This window comes from Tachypleus tridentatus, chromosome 5 (assembly GCF_004210375.1).
Source record: "Tachypleus tridentatus isolate NWPU-2018 chromosome 5, ASM421037v1, whole genome shotgun sequence".
Lineage (NCBI taxonomy): Eukaryota > Metazoa > Arthropoda > Merostomata > Xiphosura > Limulidae > Tachypleus > Tachypleus tridentatus.
The window spans coordinates 29827442-29852993 of NC_134829.1; the positions used below are offsets into that span (position 1 = coordinate 29827442).

The 25552-nt window shown below is 33.7% G+C and overlaps 1 protein-coding gene across 7 annotated transcripts in view; it reads left to right on the plus strand.

Annotated features, from left to right (window-relative positions):
* LOC143250826 (ankyrin repeat domain-containing protein SOWAHC-like) overlaps positions 1-25552 on the plus strand; it is a 151606-nt gene that overhangs the window by 87024 nt on the left and 39030 nt on the right. For all 7 annotated transcript variants that reach the window (XR_013028368.1, XR_013028369.1, XM_076501882.1 and 4 more), the window contains 2 exons: positions 15147-15236; positions 22204-22276. Coding sequence is in view for 5 of the 7 variants with exons in the window: in XM_076501882.1 (XP_076357997.1) it covers positions 15147-15236; positions 22204-22276 (163 nt within the window). In the remaining 2 variants the exon portion in view is untranslated. The remainder of the gene's footprint in view (positions 1-15146; positions 15237-22203; positions 22277-25552) is intronic.

The following is a 25552-nucleotide window of genomic DNA, read 5'->3' on the forward strand; positions in this document are numbered from 1 at the left end:
ACCTAATAATCGTGTGGAATCTAATAAGTCATTAATATTATTTTTTTAGTTCACCACTAGTTATATGAGTTATTTGTTGATATTTGAGATACTTAGTGTTGAAGTTAAAGTGATCATGTGTGGTCCTACGACATCTGCTATATTACATACCTGAATGTCTCACACATGGCGGGTATATCATGATTCATATAAGAATTAAATGTCAATGCTATATGTGTGTCAAGACGGTGAGTTTTTGAGGGAAATAAAACAATTCACAAAGCAGATCCTTACTAGCAAGGACTTTTTTTTTCTATCTTCCGATTATGTGTATTTTCAGGTTTCTCAAGAACACAGTGATGAACTTGCATCCGTTGGTCTATTCATCACCATTGTTATTGTTGTTTTGTGTCATTGAAACTCACAGGCAATTTTCTTATATCCGAATATTGTTTTCTCTTGCATGTTTTGTATTAGTTCATTTAGGGCGTATTGACAAACTTGTATGGGACATTTTCATGAGCACGTGTGGTTGTGGTTTAATCGAAACTTACAAAGTTTTATTTGATTTCGCTACCCGATCTCCGAAGTATTTATTAGCCGCGGCATAACGGCTCACAGAATGGCTTTGCGTATTTTTTAAAGTACAAACTATTAGCGCATAACTTTGTCATCTCTTGACGGATTTGAGATTTAATTATAGTTGTGGATACTGGAGGTCAAACTCTTTCAATTGATTTATCCGACTTCGCCCACGGTCTCGTAAATTAATTTAATCCTGCCGAAAATAATTTCAACTTTGGGGTAGGATGATAGAGATCCCAGAGAATAAAAAGATTGAACGGCTCTACGTGTGCCCCCACACTTGGTCTAGCGCCCAAAAAAAAAAAAAAAACAGTAAAAGGAAAAACATTATCGTAGATTAATTTATTCCTGCCTAAAAGGATTTCAAGTGCCACAGCTATTGAGAATTCCCTCTTGTGTGAAGTGTACATACTGTGTATACAGAAACATAGTTAAGCCTATATTTTTATAAGTTGATTACTTGGGGTTGGTTAAATTTTCTTAAAGCGTGAAAGCAGGTTTTAGCCTCTCAGATATCAACATTGAGCGTGGTTAACGTATTTAATATAACCATTACTTAAATAGCAGAAAAGTGAGAAAAATTATGACATCAAAATGTATGCGCATTGCTTAGATTAGCATAAACAAGTAATTTTTTTGGAATACCATCTTAACCAGAGCGCAGATAATTTTATTTCACAGAAGGGTTCTGAGACTTTATAAATTATAATTTGTTTCAAGCATGAGAGAACAGTAACTAATAAAAACGAAACGTATTAACTCCCATTAGGCATCAAAACATTAACACGACTTAGTATTAATAACAGTGTCTTGTCGAAAATCTGAGCGAAATTGATTGCTTATTCTGACGGGTTTTTAAACTCGCGATACATATTGCCAGTTACTACCGCGCAGCACCTGAACTACTGTTCATTTAAAACGTTAACCTCGCTTTAATATCGAATTCAGCGAACGTTTTGGAGACTGCCCCTATTGTCATTAGTTAAAACTAGTTTATAGAGTTGAATATTTCGTGCGCCAGTGACATTTCTGTTTGTTAGAAGTAGCTTAAGAATGTGGGAAGCTGACTCCCCTTGGGAGGTCCAGAACACACAGGTTTGTTTGTTGGAGAACTTGTGGCGCCTCACCCTGAGAACTTATGGCGACTTTTAGTTTCTAGGCGCCCGTAATTTTGTGTACAGTAGAGTGACGGGTCGAGACAGTCGGACGTTTCTTATTGACCTTCTCATTGAATTACTTGATTTACTTCTTTACCCCCCCACGTGTCTGGACAACTTACACAAGACCGAGGGGCACGGTCAAAGGGGTTGTCTAGCACAGCAGGTGTCTCTGTGGCAAGATCAAGTCCTCTGAACTTTGCCTAATTTGTTCAGTAGTTTTTAGCCGTTATCCCGGTTTTAGTGGAATGTTTAAAACAAATTACCCCGCCCCTCCTACTTAACTTTCCGTTCTCCAATACTTCAAATCAATTCCCCAAGAACGTGCCAGTGACTACAGAACAAAGACGCCCTCTTCAAAACAGACATCCGAACGTATTTATTTACACACGAACTACTTAAATTAAGAGGAAACTTGTTATTTCAATAGCCTAGTCCCGCAAAAAAAAAAAAGACCAGATATATTAAATATGTACAATATTCTCAAAATAAATGGTGCTGAAGAGACACGACTCTTTAAAACAAAAATAATAGAAGTTACATATAAATGAGTGCACGTTAAGTGCTAAACTTAAGTGTCTTTGTTTACTTTTGAACACCATCTATTAGCAAGCCCGGGTGTATATTTGATTGCAAATCGCTCATTGATATTATATGAAACCGGTTATGTATATGTTTTCATGAACAGAAATTTTTAAAATACGTATATTTAATTTGTATTAAATACTTTATTTGGACTATCACCACGTTTTGTTTTTCAGATCAGTTAACTGAGGTGCGAGACGTTTAACAAACAACAGAATCTAAAGGAAATATTCGAAAACAACTGACAAGTTACTTATATATATATTTAACGTGTATGTCATTCCATCTAGTTTCACACCGTATCTCGTACCAGATAACGAATTTCACTTAGTATTCAACTACTGATATCGGAGAGCTGTAGTAAATCTAAACATAAGAAAAGTACTTTGGAACTTCTCGTAACAACTAGCATTTTGATTATTAGTGTTAATAAGACTCATAACACATAAAATATGAGATTCAAACGCCTGTTGAAATAAGACAAAAGGTTTTTTTAGTATTATAAATACCAATTGTGCGAAATATTGACTTGTTCTATTCACAGGCTCATCTGAGCATTAATATTTATACTTTATGTTATTCGTGACATTTGTATTATATTGTATTAGTGGCGTATTTGTATTCGTGTACCAAGAGCTTTTGAAAGTGTTTACAAATTTGAAAAGTATTGATCAATTGTGTATTAAATGTCACCAAATATATTGTACAGGTAAAAGGCACATAATAAATATACAAAAATTATAGTATCTTCTCTAACACGGTCTTTGAAAGCAGAAATTAAGAACGTAAGAGAACCTGTGAAGCAGAGCAGTGTTTCATCAAAGTCTCTTATCTTTCATTCATAACAAACTGTGTTTCTAATAATGTTCATTAAAACACCAGTGAGGCCTAGTGTGACTGGCTGTTTAGAGCGCTTAACTTATCATCTCCGGGTCGCGGGCTCGAATCCCGTCACTACACTAATTCGCATTTTTATCCGTGGGGGCGTTATAAAGTTTGCTCTCAATTTTACTATTCATCGATAACTGAGTAGTAGCCCAAGGTGGGTTATTTTAAGTAGCTGCCTTCGCTGTTGTCTATTACTGTTAAATTAGGGACGATTAGCGTAGATACCCCTCGTGTATCTTCGAAGGCGCGAAGTTAAAAAAAGAAAAAGCCGAACTTAAACAATGGAACTCAGACTTTACCAAAACTATTTTGAATCCCTTACTCGTTTAAAAACTTATAAATCACACAATATCAGAACTTGCAGTATTAATTTGGTTAAAGCATTGACTGGGTATTTAAAGGTTTTGTTTTTTTTTAAATGTAAAACGCATTCTCGATATGATAAAGTTGAAAAGTGTTGAAATTACCAATGAGCTGTTTGCGAAGTGTTTTTTGTATCGACCAAAGCCGTAACAGAAACAAAATGCTATATATTACATTCATGGACATTGATTCTGATAAGGGTAGTATAATCTGTTAAATAATATATTTTACATGTCTGTATATATCAGTAAGTTAGGGAGGAAAGGGTCTAGGTTGAACCTGACCCTCTTCCTCATGTCTACAAAGACACCAACAAATCAGAGCGGCATGCATTAAAGCAAAGATGAAAAAATGAAATACATACCCAACTTCTGTCGACTGCAAAGTAGAGAAGAGTTAATGGAATTTTATTTTGTTTTTATATTTCTTGTTTCAAGTTATTACTTTACTATAACACTCACTCATTTTAGATCTCTGATTGCATACAATAAATGCCCCTTTGTATAGTAACCGTAGACTGAGATATCCAGTGAAAGACAAGTAAGTATGGGATTGTATCATGTTGTCTGCTTTCCAGCCTCTCTTAAATCGCATCAATTTCTCTTTTTTTTTTTTAATCTTCTCCGCAGACCGAATCCCCATCACACCCAACATGCTCGCCCTTTCAGCCGTGGGGGCGTTATAATGTTACGGTCAATCCCACTATTCGTTGGTAAAACAGTAGCCTAAGAGTTTGCGGTAGGTGGTGATGACTAGTTGCTTTTCCTCTAGTTTTAAACTGCTAAATTATGGACGGCTAGCGCAGATAGCCCTCGTGTAGCTTTGCGCGAAATTCAAAAACAAAACAAACAAATTCTCTGCAGTCATGTGACAAATAGGAATGACGAAATGCTAAAGATTTACGTGTTAAATCAGTCACGTTTTCTTCTGTAACCAGAAAATGACTCTTTCCCCTCTGTCCACCAAAATAACTCACGTAGAGGATTCGGTATGTTTCAACCAATCCAGTGTTTAATGATCATTTCATATTGACGTGTATGCCTCAGCGCAACAACAAATAATAATATTTTTTAAAACGAAACTTAGTTTTGTAAAGATTTCCTCACAGAGCTGTCTTTGTGTGTGCGATAATATAGTGCACGTTTTAATTTTTGTATATTTATTGAACTGTCGTATTGTTTTAGAAACTATAGAAAGTGAAGCCTGTGTCAAATTACAGTGATCTATGGATAAGATACGTACTTGTAAACGGTGGTAAAGATCTTAAATCACGTGTCCCGAGATGTCTGTTTGCACGCTGGTGATTTACCTTCAAAAACTATCTGGTACTTAGTGAGACCACGTGAAGTTTTGGTTTCGTGCATAATAACTTCCGATATTACCCCTACCCCTATATATATATCCCCATATTTTAAACGTATGCGATTTATCTGTTAATTGAATTGAAAACTGTTATAACAACGCTTGTTATGGTTTTAATTTATCAATATAACAATTTTAGCAAAATCTGATCGTCACACATGGCTTTTTTTTTACCGTGATCATTACACACGCGCACACAAGCACGTGAATCTCTATTTGGTCACATATAGATACCAGTTACGTTGAAATCTCCAAATAGTTTAATTAGAAAATGATACACATACGCAGAAAATGTAATATTTTGACCGTAGTATCTACTGCAGTGTTATATATTTGGACCGTAGCATCTATTACAGTGTTCTACAAATGGTGCTCAGAGAGGAATTGTATTTTTTTATCTTGTATGCTAACAATGTCAAACCAGCAAAGGCGCACTTGAAGATTTCAGCAATGAAAGTCTCATACCAACACAGTCGTCAAGTGCAGTTGACGACTTGAGTTACGTCACGTACCAGCTGTGTAAAATGTTGGTGTGGTGGTAAGAAATTCTTAGTTCAACTGTTGCTTTAATAATATAATTTTTCTGTAAATATTTTTCATGCAAAATATTTTTATGGGATGAAGATTGGCTGAAAGTCAGTGTGTGCCATAATATCATTTTATGAGAAAGTGGGAAGGAAAGAATTATATGTTAACTTTACGAATGTATCCGTTACACGTATGTGATCTGCCATTATAATATTGTATAATAAGATATAACAGCTGACAGGTTCTAACCTTTCCCACAATAGTTTATGACAGATATCTAACCAGATAAGTGAAAAAAAAAAAACCTGTTTCTTTATGAGCGCCACTCTTTAATTTGTTTTATCTGGATAGCCCCATTAGTATATAACCAGTTACACCTCGGAAAGTTTCTCAAGTTGATAAATCTTGACGTCGTTGGTGTGAGAGATATTCGAGGATAATTAAGTGATATTCTATCATGACGGAAAAACCCACTGTTGGAGAAAAATATATAGGTAAAAACGGCTGGTATGGGTTGAGAACATTTGTTTGTTTTATGTAGAGGAGCGAACAACGTTTCGACCTTCTTCAGTCATCGCCAGGTTCATCGTGACCGAAGAAGGTCGAAACGTTGTTCGCTCCTCTACATAAAAAAAAAAAATTTCTCAACCCGTACCAGCCGTTTTTATATATATAATTAAGTAATATGGTGCTTTATCTTCCAGTGGCCTTGTGGGCAGGATTCGACTCACGATCTGTGGGTTCGAATCCCATCATCGAATATGGTCACACTTTCAGCCGTGGAGGTATTATAATGTTATGGTCAGGTGCACTCTTTGTTGGTAAATAGTAGCTCAAGAGTTAGCGATGGATGCTGTTGACTAAATGCTAACTATCACTTCTAAATCAGGAACAGTTAGTGTAGATACATATTGAGTAATTTTACAAAAAATTCAACAAAGTAACAAACATTCTTCTATACAGACTTAAAACAATGTCTAACTGATATATTGTTGTCATTTTTTAAAAATATACTTATAAAACGCAGTGCACTGTAGTCTGAAGCCGACAGTAGGTATAGAAATACGAATGTTGAAAGTTAGCAAATAAGATCCTATACGTTTGTATTAATGTTTTTGGTGTTTTTTTAAGGATTCGTTTCCTTTTTATTTTTAGTGTCTAGTTCTAAAGTTAAAAACCTATTCACTTGTTATGGGTTGTACTTAACTCCTGTTTCATTTTCCACATCTTGTCCATGGTCGTTATTGAAAACTGCTAGCTAACACTTGCCAACATTTGCAGCTTTCGTTTATTTGCTGCCTTTCTATCATTGAGTTAAACCGTTTTCTTCGCCCGCCAGCTGTGAAACTCACGACCATAATAGGTTACAGTTTTCATCCTTATTAAAGTTTGAAGCTGGTTTTTCAGACAAAGCCTGGCGTTTTATTGAAGTTCTAAAGCAGTTGCAACAGAAATTTCAAAACTCGCTGCAAGGGCTGGTGTGCCATATGGACGCCTAATCCATCACTGCTTTAAAAATTACATTATAAGATATCAACTCCAAAGTTTAAAATTTCTTCGCGGAATAATAACGTGCCTTGGTGTAAAAGTCAGCGTTAACCCTGCCCGTTATGAAGTGTTGTTACCATGAGCATAGTAGTACAGCTGGTACACATGGTAACGTCTGTTTATCCAGTTTCAATAGTAAATATACAGAATGCCTTGAAGTTGTCTGTGTATTTATTTAGTTTGGTTATTAAGATAACAAAGAAGTGATGTAATATGAATAAGAATACCGAAGTTTGTATTCTTTGTGTCTGAAATGTAATTTAGACAAAACCAAGTGATGAAAACTTGTAAATGGAACTGGTACAGCTCATCTTAGTATATATGTTTTATTGTAACAACATTGTCTTTTATTGGTTGATGAAAAACATTTAGCTCGAAACTGAAGTGCTCAGCTCGTCGCAATATACGTGTTTCATCATATAAATATTCCCAGTTATTGGCTGATTAAAACTTGTAGCTGGAAACTAGAGTGTTCAGCTCGTCTTAGTGTGATATAATTTGTCTAGTATAAACATATATTTTAAAATTCTGTTTTAAGGATTTACCAATGGTAACTTTAACTTTGTGTGTTAATTAATAAAATATTCGTGTAATTATGATATTTTAATACAAATACGACATATGTGATTTTGGTTTCATCTTTCTCTGTTGGAAGTCAAAATTTTAAGTGAAATGTAAACCAAGTGTCTGCTAAGTAACGCTTCCCTTCCGCTGGCTTATAACGCTAGAGATTAGGTTTCAATACCTAATGTTTTCATAGCACAGTTCATTGTCTATCTTTGGGCTGTCCCTTTATCCCCAATAGCAAACAGTGGTAAGTCCGCGGATTCGTAACGGTAGAAACCGGGTTTCGATACCCGTAGTGGTCACAGCACAGATAGCCAATCGTGGAGCTTTGTGTTTAAGGAATAACATTTTGCACTTAACAAATAAAGAAAAATAGTACAAAAGACCACCAGATACAAGTTGAGAAAGTAGTGACACCTATCAGAAACGGTAGGAAGTATCAAAACGAGAAAAAAAAGAGGAGGTTATGAAATATATTTTCTGAGGCGAATCTCCAGTAGTTACGTGTAAGGATGTTTCGCACTTTCACCAAATCAGTAAATTGTAAGTTTATGATTGAATGACGAAATGCCTTATATTTTGTAAAGTTTATCGTGTGTGTTTATGGCACCGTGTACCTGTGATTTAATTCCATGTGACCTTGTTCCTGTTTTACTATATGTGTGTGTGTTTAGTACTCTATTGCTGAACGTTTAGTTGATAGAGAACGTAACTAACACACGAAGCATTGAGGCAGAACTAAAAGTGTTGATGTATCGTGAGAAACAATTAGTTGAAATATGATTTTAAAACATTTTATTTTACAAGATTTGAAAATCCTTTAAAATGTTCATCAGATATTGTGGTAAGATGGATAATAATAACCTACACAGTTTGTGTATACATTTCAGTTAAATTATCCTGTAGGGTAAATGGAAAGCTGTAATATTACACGCCTGTATCGGTTGCAATTGGCAGATACTCTTAAGACAGGCGTGCGCTATTCATTTGTTAAATTGTATTCAAAACATAACACTGAAGTTACTTTGAACTGATTTCAAGTGTATAAACTATTAAAAATACTCGCATCTTTGTGTATTCTTCATATAGTCAACGTGGGAATGATATGGGGATTACATACAGTGTGTATGTGTGTGTGCGAAGAAAAACTGTTCTGGAGAAAAATTAAACACGGGAAGCTTCTAACGAGAGAGAGAACTAGTTGAAAGTGACTCCTAGGCACAGTAAAAAATGTTGAAATTGACGACTTTAAGGACTCGCCAGGGGCGTTAACGAGCTCAGTTCAACATCCACCAAAGTTTTTATCGGGTTCGTTTGAGTGATAAATGACGTCGTGTGTGAGGACTTCTGCATATAGTCTGTGATGGAAACTTATATAAAACATATGTCGGATGGCCGGTGTTCATTAGTTTTGGGGGATTATTCAGTTAAAACAAGACAGTTAAGATGTTTAACACTATGCAGTATTTGGATTTGAATAAATTTCTCGATTTAGTACCAAATTTTGGAAAAGAAAGAAAGAAAAAAAATTAGCAGTGAATTTTAAGAAAGCTGTTAACTTCGATGAATACGGTTACGGCGAATAGTTTGAGTACGGTGGACAAGGTTTAATACACGAGTGTCCACATTTAACATTATTTCATAATTTTAAAACTTTTTACAACATTCTGTGTGCAATCTAATTCACCTTTTGTACAAGTTTGGAGGATAAAAAGTTAGGTAAGTGTGTTTGATATCTTGGTTGTAGAAAGGTTAAACAGTAACATTTCTGTTTTAAGATGTATTCTTTCTACAGTTTGCGCGAAATATACAACCTTTAAATTTGTGGGTATCGCATGTGTGCGTTTACACACATCTATAGCAAAATTTTAAGCATGTTCAATAGTAATTACTCTATTTGGTGTGTTTTTTTCCTTTTACTGATATTTGTTATCTATTTCATGGCATTTATCATTAAAAGTCGTTCTTTTCTTTTTTTGCAGTCCGCCCAGTCATCCCATCAATGACTGGGTTAAGTCCTCAACGTTAATTTTTTCTTCCTGTGTTGTAGAAACAAGGATTTAACAACAAGAAGCGTATCGTATTTTGTATCCAACAATTAAAAACGTTTCTTTGGAGATAAATTATGCTCGCTTAGTATTTGTGGTTCTTAACCTGTTGTAAACCTCTAGTTTACGATGACATTAATGAAGCATTTCGGCATCTACACACCTGTTTCTCTTGCTCATTGGTCTGAGCATAAATGACTTTCGTAACCTCTTCTTTCTCGTCCTGCTCGTTGCCCATGCCAGTCATGGATGATGTGACAGACATCACTTTCGTTCATAAACAAAACTTAATCTTCGTACGTGACATTTGGTGAGTCAGTTCACGCGTAGTAACCCGCTAATTTTTAAGTATGTCCTGCTGCCTGAATAATTCTCGGAAACCCCGCTGACGTTACGCTCCTTCCCTTCTCAGAAGTAAGTTTTTAGCATTTATTTGAAACTTACAACTTATTACTTTTATTTACTTTCATATTTCATATTTACATAAAGGAAAATATGCAAGTATTCTCCGATATTCTTGAACGTAGGATCGAATCTCCTTTCACTCCTGGTTTAGTTGGCCCGGCATAGCCAAGCATGCGACTCGTAATCTGAGGGTCGCGGGTTCGCATCCCCGTCACGCCAAACATGCTCGCCCTTTCAGCCGTGGGGGCGTTATAAGTGCGGTCAATCCCACTATTTACCAATTCTTTGGTAAAAGAGTAGCCCAAGGGTGGTGATGACTAGCTGCCTTTCCTCAAGTCTTACACTGCTAAATTAGGAACGGCTAGCACAGATAGCCTCCGAGTAGCTTTGTGCGAAATTCAAAAAAAAAAAAAAACACTTACGGTTTCAGTTTCTGACGTAACACCGTGTGAAGTGTGTAGATATTTGCACGGTTTTAACAGTACTATAAAATGTTGAAAGCAGTATCATATGTGACAAGCTCCAAAAAAAAAATAGTTCAAAATATTATAAAATTAAAAACTTTCAATATATCTCAGGTCGGCTGATATGAGTATTAACATTTTTACTAATAAAGCAGAGAACAACGTTTCGACCTTCTTAGGTCATCATCAGGTTAACAAAGATATGGCTCGGCATGGCCAGGTGGATAAGGCACTCGACTCGTAATCTGAGGGTCGCGGGTTCCGAATCCCCGTCACACCAAACATGCTCGCCCTTTCATCCATGGGGGCGTTATTATGTGACGGTCAATTCCACTATTCGTTGGTACAACAGTAGCCCAAGAATTGATGGTCTCTAGTCTTACATTGCTAAATGAGGGACGGCTAGCGCAGATAACCCTCGTGTAGCTTTGCGCAAAATTCAAAACAAACCAAAGATATATTTTTACTTCAGGTGGGTTTCTCGTCATTACGAATTACTTTCAACTCTCTGCTTGTGTCGTTACAAGGAATGAAGCTTATTTTTTGACGTCATATCCTGTAGTAGACTAAACTTCCGTCTACGTTTGTGGAAGCAAGCAACTTTAGCTTTTTTAAATATTTGAAAGATATGTTTATTGTGAGAGTAAAAATTTCTTTCGTGCTCAAAATAGTGTGGAATATTTATTTTACGTTTTAACCCCGTCTGTAAGATTTATCGCAAATGGCTGGATCGATTTGAATGAAAGTTGGTACACATTTGGACTGTGACCAAGCTTCGGGGTGATTAAGGCCACATTAAGGTCACAAAACATTCCCCCCCAAAATCTCCGTATCTTTTAAGATGGTGAACAATTTTTCACACTAATTTTGCTATATAATCCGATCAAAAATGATCAAATCAAATCATGTATAGAATATCGTATCTGCCAAAAATGATGTTTCGTTGATAATGGCTGATATATGGACACATTTTGTTTTCTTTTTTTAGCTGAATATGAACATCGCTACATGGCAAAAGTAATGAGCTGTTTAAAAAACAAAAAAAATTGCCATCTATATTCTAATTTAGTGAAGGCTAGAATACCGACTTTAACATTGTGAAAAACAGCCGGTCATTCTTCTTTCGGTCAGTTGTTTTTTTCATAACAACATATGTTACCGTTCACAAAACGAATTTTTTTTCGGGTAACTAGTATGATAGAACATCAGAAACTAACCCTTATTATTCTGTAGCCCTAGTGCTTTGGAGCATTAAACCTCAAATACCTGCCAGCCTTCTTATTCTCATCATGTGACTCATACGTGACAATGTACGAATTTAAAGGAAAAGAATGCATTCATAATTTTAATTATTATTCGTCTGCTTCCAATAAAAAAGTTTCTCTCACTTTATGTAATGTAGTTTAGTAAACTGGCTGGACCACGACAACAGATTTTAAGCTTAGAGCTGAGAGCTGGTAATTGTAAGTTTGATTAATGGTACAGTGCACGTTCAGATATTTAAAGCACTTGACACTGACCTGTGATGAGACGCGAGAGACCAAACCACTCGATCTTTTCGAGCTAACTATCGTGCAAGAGAGGCAAAGACAGCTGCTGCAGGTTCTGAAATTCAGCTGTGATAAGAAAAGGGAAAGCTCACATATCAAAAGATTGTAACTCCACTTTCTAGAGCTGTGAGTGTATATGACTTGCATGTTGAGAATGAACTAATGGCTGTGATGTTTGCTCGGTAGGTGACGCTTTTACAGCAGTGTGTTATACTTTGACATCACTCACAACACTGTTATATGTGTATGTCCTTTGTTGATGTTAGGTATAGCATTTATATCTCACAAACAGTACTTAACAGTTATTGATGAAGCACATAGCAGAAGAAATTGGGATGTGAAAGAAATAATGATGGAAAGTTTATGGAAGGCTCACAAGATTTTGGTTGTCGGTGCATTGGCTGTTCCAGTTTTTATCCTATTCTTCATTTTTGCTTTTAATTTGTAGATGGTCAGGTCACATAACACTGTTTTGATTCCCCACCCCACCAAACATGCTCACATTTTCAGCTGTGGAGGTGTTATAATATGATGATCAATCGCACTATTCATTGGTAAGAGTAATTTAAGAGTTGTTAGTGGGTGGAGACAACTGGCTGCCTTTTCTTATACTGTTTAATTAGGGATGGCTAGTGCAGATAGTCCTCATATAGCTTTGTGCAAAATTCAAACTAAAAACAAATTTAATTTGCTTTAGAGTTTGTGGCATGTGTACATTATTAAAAAAGCTTCAGCCACTACCAGATGTGAAATAGTATTTGTTTTAATTCCAGGATATTTCAGGCTGTAATCTAATAATTTTGGCATAGGGATTGAGAAATAAATGCACTTCTATTAAGTGTTTGAAAAATGTTTAATGAGGTATACATAGGTTTAAAAATGTAGTTTTATCATTGTAAAATATAATTCTTATTATAAATACCACTCTGCTTGAAAGGTTTTATAGAATATCTGATTAGGCCTGCATAAAATAACTTGTCAAACATTGAGTAATTAAGTGTAAATGTTGTGGAACATGTTCTGTTACAATCATGACATAATAGAGTATCTCTAACATTCTTTATGTTCTGTTAACAGATGAAAAAACTTGAACATTTAAAGATAATGTTTCCAGTCTTTACCAATTCGTCAGTAAATGTAAGGGCATATAATGGTAGAATTCATGCTTTAATCTCTGTGGTGGACACAGTGCAGATAGCCTATTGGCAGTTTTGATTTTAAACAGAAAATAAAACTTTAGTATAATAGTGAAATAATAGTTTTATCATTGTTGTTTTTTTATAGTAGTAAAAAACAAGTTTGTGTATGTAGTCCAAAAATTAGGCTTAAGGTAGAAAAGTAAAGAAAATTAAACTGTTTATTAACCATATTTAATGCCAACATTTTTTTTGTTTGTTAAGCTCAAAGTTACACAATGGATTGTCTGTCCACCACAGACATTGAAATATGGTTTTTACATAGTTATTAAGCTCAAGCCAAAAATATAAAATGAATAGTGACATATATGAGTTGCATGGTGATTGACTTGACTTTTGACGCTTGGTTTCAAAATCACCAAACTGGTTAAAACTAACAAGAATACTGAATCAACCAGATTGTAGAAAATCATTTGTGTTTTTGTGTTACTCTTATGTCACTTAGTTGTGTTAAAATGCTTAAAAAATAGAAATAATTACAGACCTTCCATTCTAGTACTTTGTCATTATCTCAAACTTGTGAAACTTACACTGCTAAATTAGGGACAGCTAGTGCAGATAGCCTTCCTGTAGCTTTGCGAGAAATTAAAAAACAAACAAACAGTTGTATTATTACAGTTGGTCTTAGATACAAAGCACTCTGGCACCCATTGTGAAACAAGCAATTTAATAATCATTTTGGGACAAATACTTTGCCAACTGGTTTTAGATTACCAATCTCAAGTTAACACTGTGATGACTATTCTGAGACAAGCACTCTAACATCCAATCTTAGATGAGCACTGTGATATCCACTCTTGGATAATTTGCATGATACCCAATCATAAATAAATAATAAAGCACCATTACAGCCAGTCTTATACATTCACTGTTATTTAGGAAAATCTGTTTATTATGTAGAAATGCTGCTATCAATATGTGACATCTTTTTATAACTTTGATATTAGTTGTTACTAATTAACAGCCTAACACTAGCATGCCACCCTTACTAAGTGTTATTACATAATAGTATTACAGTAGTATACTTTCATGTAAAAACCTGTTTCATTAATAATATAGTGAGTATTGTATAGGCAACTAAGCAAACATGTTGAATCAAGTTTTATTTTGTGGATTTCTCCTCGAGTTAATTGAGACTTGCAGATGTTTGTTTTGAACAGCAACCTTCTAAAAACAAATATTTTTCATTAACAAGCTGTTGTTCTGTAAGGTTGTAAGTTCTCCAAAATAATTTATAAAATGTGTGAACAACAACCTTCTAAGAACAATTATCATTGTCAAGATGTTGCTCTCTCGGTTGTAAGTTCTCCAAAATAATTTATAAAATGTGTGAACAACAACCTTCTAAGAACAATTATCATTGTCAAGATGTTGCTCTCTCGGTTGTAAGTTCTCCAAAATAATTTATAAAAATGTGTGAACAACAACCTTCTAAGAACAATTATCATTGTCAAGATGTTGCTCTCTCGGTTGTAAGTTCTCCAAAATAATTTATAAAAATGTGTGAACAACAACCTTCTAAGAACAATTATCATTGTCAAGATGTTGCTCTCTCGGTTGTAAGTTCTCCAAAATAATTTATAAAAATGTGTGAGCAACAACCATCTAAAAACAAATAATTATCATTGTCAAGCTGTTACTTTATAGGGTTGTAAGCTTTCCAAAATGATTTTTAAAAACGTGTGTTTTGTTTTTATCTTTCACTTCAGTAAAGACCCAAGGCTGTATATCTGCTGTATCAGATTTTGCATGTTTTGGTAGCAACTTTTCTTGTTATCCTGAGAGTTTAATAAAGCATGTATTAATTTCACCAGAAGGAAGTGTTTTACACCTGTCATATTCAAATAACAGTCTAATTATTGACTTGTTTACTCACAAGGTACTCTTGATATTTACTGTTTACTAAATATTTTTGTCACAGACTGCTCTTCACTGGGCTGCTAAACACGGAAATGCTGATATTATTAAACTGATTGCAGGGGTCCATCAAGTTGACACCAATATTAGAACGGTAAGTTAGTATTATTTTGAGTACTAAATAATGCTACCTGTGCTGTACAATACTAGCCAGGCTAAAGATAGAAAAATATAAGAAAGTTATGAAACACAAAGTGAGATTTTAATTCTTTCACCCAGTGCTGAAAGCTGTGTATTATTGATAAACTTATTGGTTCTGTTTAAAAATTGTTAATTTCTTAATTATTAATAATGTTTTTAATGATGGTATTAGTACGGGTTGTTAAGTATTTCAGGTACATTGTGTAATGGTTTTACTCCACTGTATTAAATTTCTGGTTAATAATTTAAGCAGTTTAGTAGAATTCCTCTTATTTATGAATAAAAAATGTTTTTAATTTTAAAGAATAACTTACTTATCAACTGTATTTAATCTTTGTAGATGCAATGTTAGGCCTACTTGTGATGAGTAAATGGTGTAAATCAACTTTTGAAAGTGGTTCTGGTAGTGTGATATTAGTGTTAAAGAGGTAACAACATATAAGACATGATGATAAGGCAGTGGGTTCTTGTAGTGTGATATTCATGTTAAAGAAGTAACAGTCTGTAGGACAAATGATAAGGCAGTGATTCGTGTAGTATGATATTAGTATTAAAAAGGTAACATTCCCTTAAGTAAAGAATATCATTACAACTCTTCTCATTACTATGTCAAAGGTCATGTTTTCTTAAGCATTGTTTATTAAAATATCATGATATATAAAGTGTTCTTTATGAAGCTATTCCATTTTTAATAAAAGATAAACTGCTACATGTGATATTGTTTAAGCTGATGGTAAGTGTAGTCAATTAATGCTATGTTTTTGTGGGAATATTTAAGTAGATGTTACAGAAATACACAATTGTGAATCTACAGAATGTGTAATATTACTGCTTTAATATTACATATCAAACAAACTATTATTACATGAATTTACTGTTAGCTTCATTAAACAACAAAGAGTAGTGAATGTTCTCATATTAGTATTAATACTATATGTGATTACCATAGTGATCAGATCATGAATTTTGCAGATCATCATGGTAATACTGTAACAGACAAAAGTAACTATAGTTTTACCATGTTGATAACGTGCTTAGTGTAGAAGAGATTTAAAAAACCGTTAACCTTACAGAAAGGGTAATTAGTATAATTAAAACACAGTTTTGTTTTTGGAAGGTAAGTGGAAACCACTTTAATTGAATAATAATATTTTGTGTTATTTTTTCACATCTTATCGTTTTTATAAATTCACACTCATTGTACGTTTTTGTTTTTTTTGTACGATTGATGTTCGTGTGTTTGTTGCTACTCAACGTGGAATTTTTGTTTTGTTTTCATGGCCCAGAGTGTAAGTATAGTTTCATTGTTTTATGTAAACAGAGAATAGACATAACTTTAGCTTATTTTGTTCTAACAATGTGAATGTTGAAATCATCATGTAATAAAGTTCTTGACAGGATGTGTGTATATGCATTTAACCGTTGTCCAACTGAGTCAAAATGTGATAAAAGTGAGTCATATTCTTCATATTGAAGAGAAAACACACTTGAAGTAGAAATGTATCTCAGGACAGCTGGTATGGGTATTAACACTTTTATCAAAATAAAGCAGAGAACAACATTTCAGGTTAACAAACCTGAAAATGACCTAAGAAGGTCAAAATGTTGGTCTCTATTGTGGTAAAAGTGTTTCTTCCCACACCAGCCATCTTGAATGATATTTTGAATTGTTAATGTTAGTTAACACTAAAGAATGAATCACATAAAGTGTACACAGCATAAAATACAATGATGCAATGGTTTATCATAATTATGGGCAACACTTAAAAAGATGTTAAAGCTTATGGTAGTTAAAGACAACCATATCTTGATCTTTAAAAGTCAAAATCATGCAGGGCAATCTTCTCTTGTGTGTTGCAGAATGTTTTTGTCATAAGATGGAGTGTTTATGTAATTATAAATGTGGTTACTGCTAACAACAAGTGTTATTTGGAGAAATTAGTATTACATTTATAGGGCAGTGAAATTAAACAACAGAACCTACATATTAAATACGTAAGTTTCATTGAGGTAACGAACACTTAAATATTATACATATAAAAGATATTAAATGAAAGCTTACTCCTTCATTTACCTTAATATACCTGTGTAGCGAAGTATTGTTTTAAGTGGCAGATAGATTGTATAACATTGGTAAAGTGAGAACTCTTCCACTATTTTCCTTTAAAAAAAATATCACACAAAATCATGGTCGTAATGAGAATTTCCGTGTGCAGTTATGCTTATATTATCTTGAAATTTATCTTAGGCCAAAATATTCTAAATTAATTCAACAATTTTGCTTGACTTATAAACTGTTATAATGAAATCAGGATAGCAACTGCTACATCAAAGTGCTGTTTCTTATGAAACTTTTTCGTTACTTGAAATGTCTAAAGCCTAGAAATAGAACCAAAATTGATTTGAAAATATTTCTGTGTAACTGTAGTCAACTTTCCCAACAGTTTAAATTTATAAAGTGTATGTTCTCTCTTCTCTATGCCTTCTTCGTGAACATCTTGTATTTGTTTCACCATAACCTGACTTCCATTTCTAACCCAGGGGGTAAGTACATTTCCAGTCTTTGTAAAGATAATATTTTATAGCTTTTGATAAAGTTGTTGCTGTTTTTACAATGTGTCAGTCGCGAAGAATCGAACCCTGGGTTTTAGCATTGTAAATTTGTAAAACCACTGCCGACCCCACTGTGATCATTTTTGATAAAGAAAAATGTGTACCCAACTTAATCTGTATTCGCACTAAACATTATATTAACCCAAAGATTGTTTTACGATTGCAAGTTATTAACACTATTTATCACCACCAATGCTATAAACCATAATATTCACTGAGTCACGTTTGATATGTTATTATCGCAACAATCTTGTTTTTCTTTTTTTTATATACCAGTAGAATGTGGCAGACGTGACTTAGTAGTTAACGTATAGGTCTGCAGTGTGTAACATCAGGGTTCAAGCTGTGATACCGCCAAACACACTTCGTATTTTAAGTGTGGGTGCTTCTGACTAGCTACCTTCTCTCTGGTCAGTAGATCAGAATTAAGGACAACTGCCATTGTGGTCTGCCACAGTTTGGTGGTTATGGCTTTCAGTTTGCTATCTTTGAATCACAGGAACAAAACCCACCACCGAACATGCTTGTTATTTTAACTGTGGGGACGTTATAGGGTTACAATCAATCCCACTATTCATTGGTAAATAGTATCTCGAGAGTTTGTGAGGGGGTACTGCCAGTTGTTTGTTTTCCCTTTTGTCAACTGTTGGAAATTAGGAATGACAGCAAATAATATTAGTAACTTTGCCATGAACAAACAGTGTCTAACTGCTAGTCCTAAGGTCCTCTAATCAGTCTATTTAACCTACGTGCACAGATAGTAACTTTGCCATAAGCAAACAATGTCTAAGTGCTAGTCTTAAGGTTCTCTAACTCTGTTTAGCTTATGTGTGTGTGTAAATTGACGTTCAGATTGAAAATTCCATGTTACACTGTTAGATAAACTGTCATTGTTAGTAAAAGTATATATTATTATTTTCTTACGTAATACAAACTTATTAGCTGTATGACATAAGATATTAGACACTTTCTAGTTATTTTAACTTTAATGCTAAAGTGTGTAATCTATGTGATGTTTACTGTTATTCAAAGTCACAAGTAAAAAATCAACTTCTAAAGGTAAATGCTAGTGATGTTTAAACGTCGTGGGCCCGGCATGGCCAAGCGTGTTAAGGCGTTCGACTCGTAGTCCGAGGGTCGCGGGTTCGAATCCCGGTCGCATCAAACATGCTCGCCCTCCTAGCCGTGGGGGCGTTATAATGTTACGGTCAATCCCACTATTCGTTGGTAAAAGAGTAGTCCAAGAGTTGGTGGTGGGTGGTGCTAAATTAGGGACGGCTAGCGCAGATAGCCCTCCAGTAGCTTTGCGCGAAATTAAAAAAACAAATAAACAATACATACGTCGTCCACGAACGGCTCAAAAATCATAAATATTGAATCGTTTCTAGTCTACTAAGATCAGAAACATGTTCTAGTGCAGTATTGAGTAAAACTGAAATATTATGTATGTTAGGTGCTTAGTTGTACAGTAAAAAATATAGTTTAATGATATTCTAAAACAATGTCGTTCAACTTCAAGAGTAGTTTGACGAATCTCGTACATTTGTATAATTACGCTATGTTTACTCGCTTTTAGGTAATCGGTAACCAATATTTGATATTGTTTACCTTCTCGTGGTGACGACAGTTGTTCGGTATTTTTTGTTGTTGTTCAGCAATTGAACTTTTGTCCCATGTTGAATCAGTGGTAAGATGACGGACTTGCAACGTGGAAGACAGAACAGGAATAGCTCATAGTGTAGTTTTATGCGAACACAAATCACTCTTCCTATAAATGCTGTTGTGCACCCTTAGAATAATGTTTTTGATAAATATGCGAGTCCAAAAAATATTGTTATAATTTGTGTGTGTGTGTATGAGAGATATTTCTCACTGTATTGTCTTGATTGTGACGTTACGTTTACCCTAACGTTAGTTTTAGGGTATCAGAACATAGACTCGATTATATTGAGCAATAAAAAAGTGTATAAAGTGTTCGCTTTACCCTATGCTGATTAAATCGAATTACTAAATTTTTGGTTCGCTTTACTCTTGGTTGATTACCTCTAATTACTATAATTTTAATGTAAAAGAGAAAGGGGAAATTCTCTCTAATTTTACACTCTTGAATTTTGTCATTTAAATAATTCTTTGACCTTTTTTTTTTTTATCTCGCACGTTTTCATTTTGATGTGAGTCGTTTCAAGTTATTAATCAATTTGAAGCCATCGGCGTATTTCATAAGATTTTTGACAGCCTCTTAGATCGTTGCTTGCTCCGAGTTTCATTTGGCATGCAGTATCTGTCAAGTCGAGCTGTCAGCTGGGAACGGATGGCACGCGGGCTCACTGCCGTCGCAGGGGATTAGTCCTAGCGCAGATAGTAATCATTATTGTAACGTAAGAGCTCTTTGTGCTCTTGTGGCCCAGTTTGTATGCACTCCTAGGAAAGTGACAGCTGAGTGAGATACACACACTGTGTGTGAAAATATTGGCTTGATTAGAATGTTGCCTGCAACAGCTTCTAACCCATTACATGTCACGTCTGTTGCTCTAACGTGCTTTTTTAAGAAGTAAGGGATGGGCTCTCGATGACTTCTTGGTGATCGGTTGACGTCATCAGTGCTTGTACACTATAGAGGTCTTGACAAAATGCCATATAAACAGTATGCCGTTGGTTTTGAACAGAACGGTTGTTTAGTGCCTATATATGTACATGGACTTATTTACGTAGACAAATACACATGTAAATGTAATAGTTAATAAACACGCACATACTGAGTTTTAAGAATCTTCAAACTGAGTAAGAGTGGTTTTATTATATTTAACCATCATGAAACAATGCAGTGACACAAATATTTTCTTACTTCATATGCAGCAAAACGAAAGGCCATGAAGAGTGTGAGCATATCATATTAAATCGTGTATAAACTAAGTGAACATTAAGAGCAGCCCAAACAGATGGATCTGAATTTTGTTCAAGCATGCACAGAATGACCTCTAAACCTGGAAAGGTTATTCCAAATCCCATCTCTCCTTCTCCATCTTAGAATCTGGAAGCATATCAACTATGTTGTTTAGCTATCAGTATAAACATAATAATACCTGCTGTATGTCCATGTAACTACTACACAAGATGTAGATAGACATTCACCAAATTTTGCATAGGGGGTCATTGGGTCCATGGGGAGGTACATACAAATTTATTTTTTTTTTTTGGCTTTTTTTTAACCACTAATTCATCCCATGGTGATGGATCTTTGCATGAAAGTTTTATTGGGTTTGTGAGGAGATACATATAAGTTTTGGTTTGGCATTTTGCTGTTTTAATAGGTGTTTTTACCACTGCTTTACTCTTTATAGATGGACCCTCATTGCATTTGGTGTTGAGGTTCATTGGATCCATGGGGAGACACGTACAAATTTTCAGTTTTTTTATTTTGAATTTTGCACTTTTTATGGGCTTTTTGCATTTTTCATTTTACAGTTGCATATAAGGGAAGCAACTTTTCATATCTTAAGATAACCTTTTATAAACCATGAACTTACATAACTTCCATCCTTGGGAGTGGTACTCTAGTTAGTTATGAATATATGTAAATAGTTGTACTGCTGCAGCTATTGTGGACTTTATTACAATGCATGAACTTAAGTAATTGTTGTTGTTGTGGTAAAGTTGTACAGCTGCCATTACTGTTATGAACATATTTCAGTAGTTGTTATTATTAAAGTCTTGTAGCTGTAGTAATCATTGTTGTTATTATGAATAAATCAGTATGTTTGAAGAGTTTTGTTACAAAATCATATAGCTGTAGCCATTGTGGTCTTTATTACTGTTATGAACATATTTCAGTAGTTGTTATTATTAAAGTCTTGTAGCTGTAGTAATCATTGTTGTTATTATGAATAAATCAGTATGTTTGAAGAGTTTTGCTACAAAATCATATAGCTGTAGCCATTGTGGTCTTTATTACTGTTATGAACATATTTCAGTAGTTGTTATTATTATGGTACAGTTACAGCCACCATTGTAAATTTGTTCTCAAATTAATGTTGTATTTTCTTTATAATTTTTATGTTATGAGTTGTGTAGCAATGCTAGGATTGTACATATAGCATGCAGTCTGCAGAAATTAGTTTAAAACTCCATGTTCCACTGGAATTTAAGGATATTGTTATGTGTTTATTTATCTAGAGACCACAATATTAATAAATAACATATATCTTAATATGATATTACAAGGGTACGTAAGTGTGTTCATACCTGGTGCTTGAAGTTACACATCATGTGATAAAACACGCATGTAATAAATGTATTTTTCATTCCAGGGTTACACAGCACTTCACATTGCAGCAATGGCTGGGCATGAAGGAATCATGGAGTTACTGACCAGCACATATGGTAAGTTAATTACTCATATATAGACACATGTTGATGCCTTCATTGTTTGTCTGTATTAACTACATATGCTCATTATAGGTCATGAACCTGGCTTTTTGTTGTTTCTCAAATGCTTGACTGACCATTAATCTGTTCATTCCTGATGTTAGAAAACAAAACATGTCGGTTCAAGAAATCAGTTGAATACAAATATAGGATACTGTATTATCCAAGTGTTTTTGAAAAGTGGACCTTTTGAAAGGTATCAAGTAAACAACTTCCAATACATCTGGAGTTCCCAGTTGATGACTGTGCGAGCAGTTTGAATTCAGCAGTGAACCTTTTTTTGAAAGCACTTGAATTATAGGTTATTCTTTTCATTCCTGTATTTGAGGATTACTATCAGTTGAGTTATTTGGTTGACTATCATTGGTTTAGTTAATAATAAATCTACATTTTATCAAACTATAGGAAAGATAATTTTCCATATCATATTGAAAACTGTGGTTTCAGTTTTTGAAACCTAGAGTTATTGACATATGATTTCTTTACTATTACTTGAAATATGCCAGACATTTACTGTAGTAGCAAGCATATATGTTAGTAAATGTAATAGTTTTAATGTACATTTTTCATTATTGTCCATAAACCTAAAGTTGTCCCGACATCGTGAAAGCTTCTGTACTTTTAGTATAAATAATTACTATTAACAGTAAAAAATAGTTATAATAGGATAGGAACATTAAAAAACAAATATCACCAACAGGTAATGTAATAATAAATCTTAATCAGAAAATACAAGCTTAAGAATCACAGTTTGTTGATAGTAATTATTTATACCTAGAGCATTTCCTAGTATGTGATGAGCAGTAAATGAGTGCTAATTGATATCAGTAAAGTTTAATGTTGAAAACATATTAATTTTATGTATCTTTAGTAAAAGACATTTAACTATTACATCACTGCTACTGTACCATCATAATGTCAGACTTTAGATTATTGTGTATATAATCTTTGATTGATTAAAAATTATGAACAGATATTGATATTTGAAGTAATTTTGTTCCATAAAAAACAATGGCAAGTTAAATTTTGTGTGTGGGTGAGTGTCTTTTATAAAGCTTTGATTTGTCAACTCTTTAGTTGGGTTTCTTTTTTTTTTTTCTTTTTGTGGTACTTCTGTAGTCACTGTTGAACACGTGCAACATGCATTTAAAAAAAAGATAAATTTGAAATGTGAAAAAAATTGGTAAGATGATGATATGTAATTTCTAGAGGTATTTCACTCTTTCACATTCAGTGACACAAAGAGCTTAGACTTGCTTAAAATGACAGATTGATTTCAGAAGGTACAGTTTAGGGAAAAGGGCCATAATAGTCACTTAATTCTAAATTAAGTTATTTTTAAAAATCCATATATTAAAGGAAAAATCTGAAATTTCTACCACTGCAGAAAGTGTCAAAGTTTCAAAATTTAGAACTGCTTTTAGCTACATTTAAAGGACAATTAAGAAAAATGGGAACTATTTTTGTTATTATTAAAGTTTTTAAAACCATATTACAACAAAAAAAGAATTTTTAAGTTACCAATGATGCTATTTTTTATGGCATTAATTTTCATATTTTTTAATGATAATGTCAGAAGTGGAATCATGTAGTTTGTGGACATGACACATGAATGTAAAGATACACTGGTTGGAAAGGAAGTTTGAGGTTTTTTTATTTTTATGAAGACAGGAGCTATGTTGTTTTGAAAGGTGATTAGTGATATGCAAGTTAAAAGCAGTAAGAGCTCAACATGGAACTGTTTTGAAAGGTAGTTGTTTTAATTATATGTTAACATGATGCTAATGAAGTGTTTGTGTACTATCATAGTATATAGTCAAGCTGTATATACATTTGAGGATGTTAAACATTCGTTTAGGGTAATAATTTAACAAGAGCACAGTCCCTGAAGGGTTTGTCTTAGAAATTCTACAAGACATTGTAATACTGGCTAAGCTCTGGGTTTCAGTAACTCAGAATATGGATTCTATGTTTTAGGTTTTATCTTATCTGTAATTTGTAATTGTAGAAACATCAAAAATCAGTATCGTCATAAAACTTTTTATTCAAATGGAAAGTTATTAAATTATGATATCTCTTAAATTCACAGTAAATTAAAAGCAAAGTGAATGACTTTTAATAACAAATCATTACATATCATTAAAATGTCTGTTATATAGTGTAATAAAACGTGTAAGAGGTCTAGCTAGTGTGATTACCAACCTAGTTGGTTATAACTGTTTTGCCATTTTATTCAACTATGGTGGATTCTCCTGTAGATCTAACTTTACTGAAATAAAGATAACAGTTTCTTATTATATATCCATCCATTTATCTTAATATTTTTAGAAAGATTTGTTAACTTATGTTAGGAATGGAAAATTGAATGAAATTCCTTTCCAGTTGTAATCATGATTTGTATTACACATGTATTCTGTTTTTTCTGTTCAAATGAAGAACAGAATTCTCTGTATTGTATATAATTAATTTTATTTGGTTAGTTTTTATTTGGAAGAACAGAATTGTTTTATTTAGTTTTGTAATACTTAAGACAGTTATAGTGTTTAACCCATGGTTGAAACCTTACTGTATCTAGAAGATTAGAATAATGCCCATTTTCTGATTGTTTGTTTTCTCAAATATGATCTTGTTTGCTGAATTTCATGAAAAGCTACTGAAAGGCTATCTGTTCCCAAAATATGCTAAAGTATGTTCACATGAGAACATAATTTCGGTTACGTTAATATTTTTATATATTATTGTGGGTCATTCATCTGTGTATTCATGTGCATTTCCTTGTGGAGAATATTTTGTAAACTTATACTCTGTAAAATTAGGTTGTGAGCTTTACTACTGGCAGGTCAGGTGATACCTTGAGTTTACATTTTTTTATGATAGTAATGACTAACAATGATTATTGTTTTGTTTATAAAATGCTGTGTTTTCTCAGTTTGAACAGATATTTCCTTCTTCACAATGATTTCTGGAAACTAAAACAAAGGCACCATTCTTTCATAAGTAAACTTATTCTATTTTTTTTACTGTATTTTATATTGTGCCCACTCTATTTTTCATAATTCAGTTAGACATTTTACAGCTCAAATTTACTTCCACAAGACCTTTTTGCTGAAACTTCCTGTTATTCTGTGAATCCTTAAAGAAAGTCACTGTACCTGAGAATAATACCTGTAATTATGAAAGATAATATTTTATTGTGATAACCAGAGGATTTTATTTTCCTCTGCTTGTCTA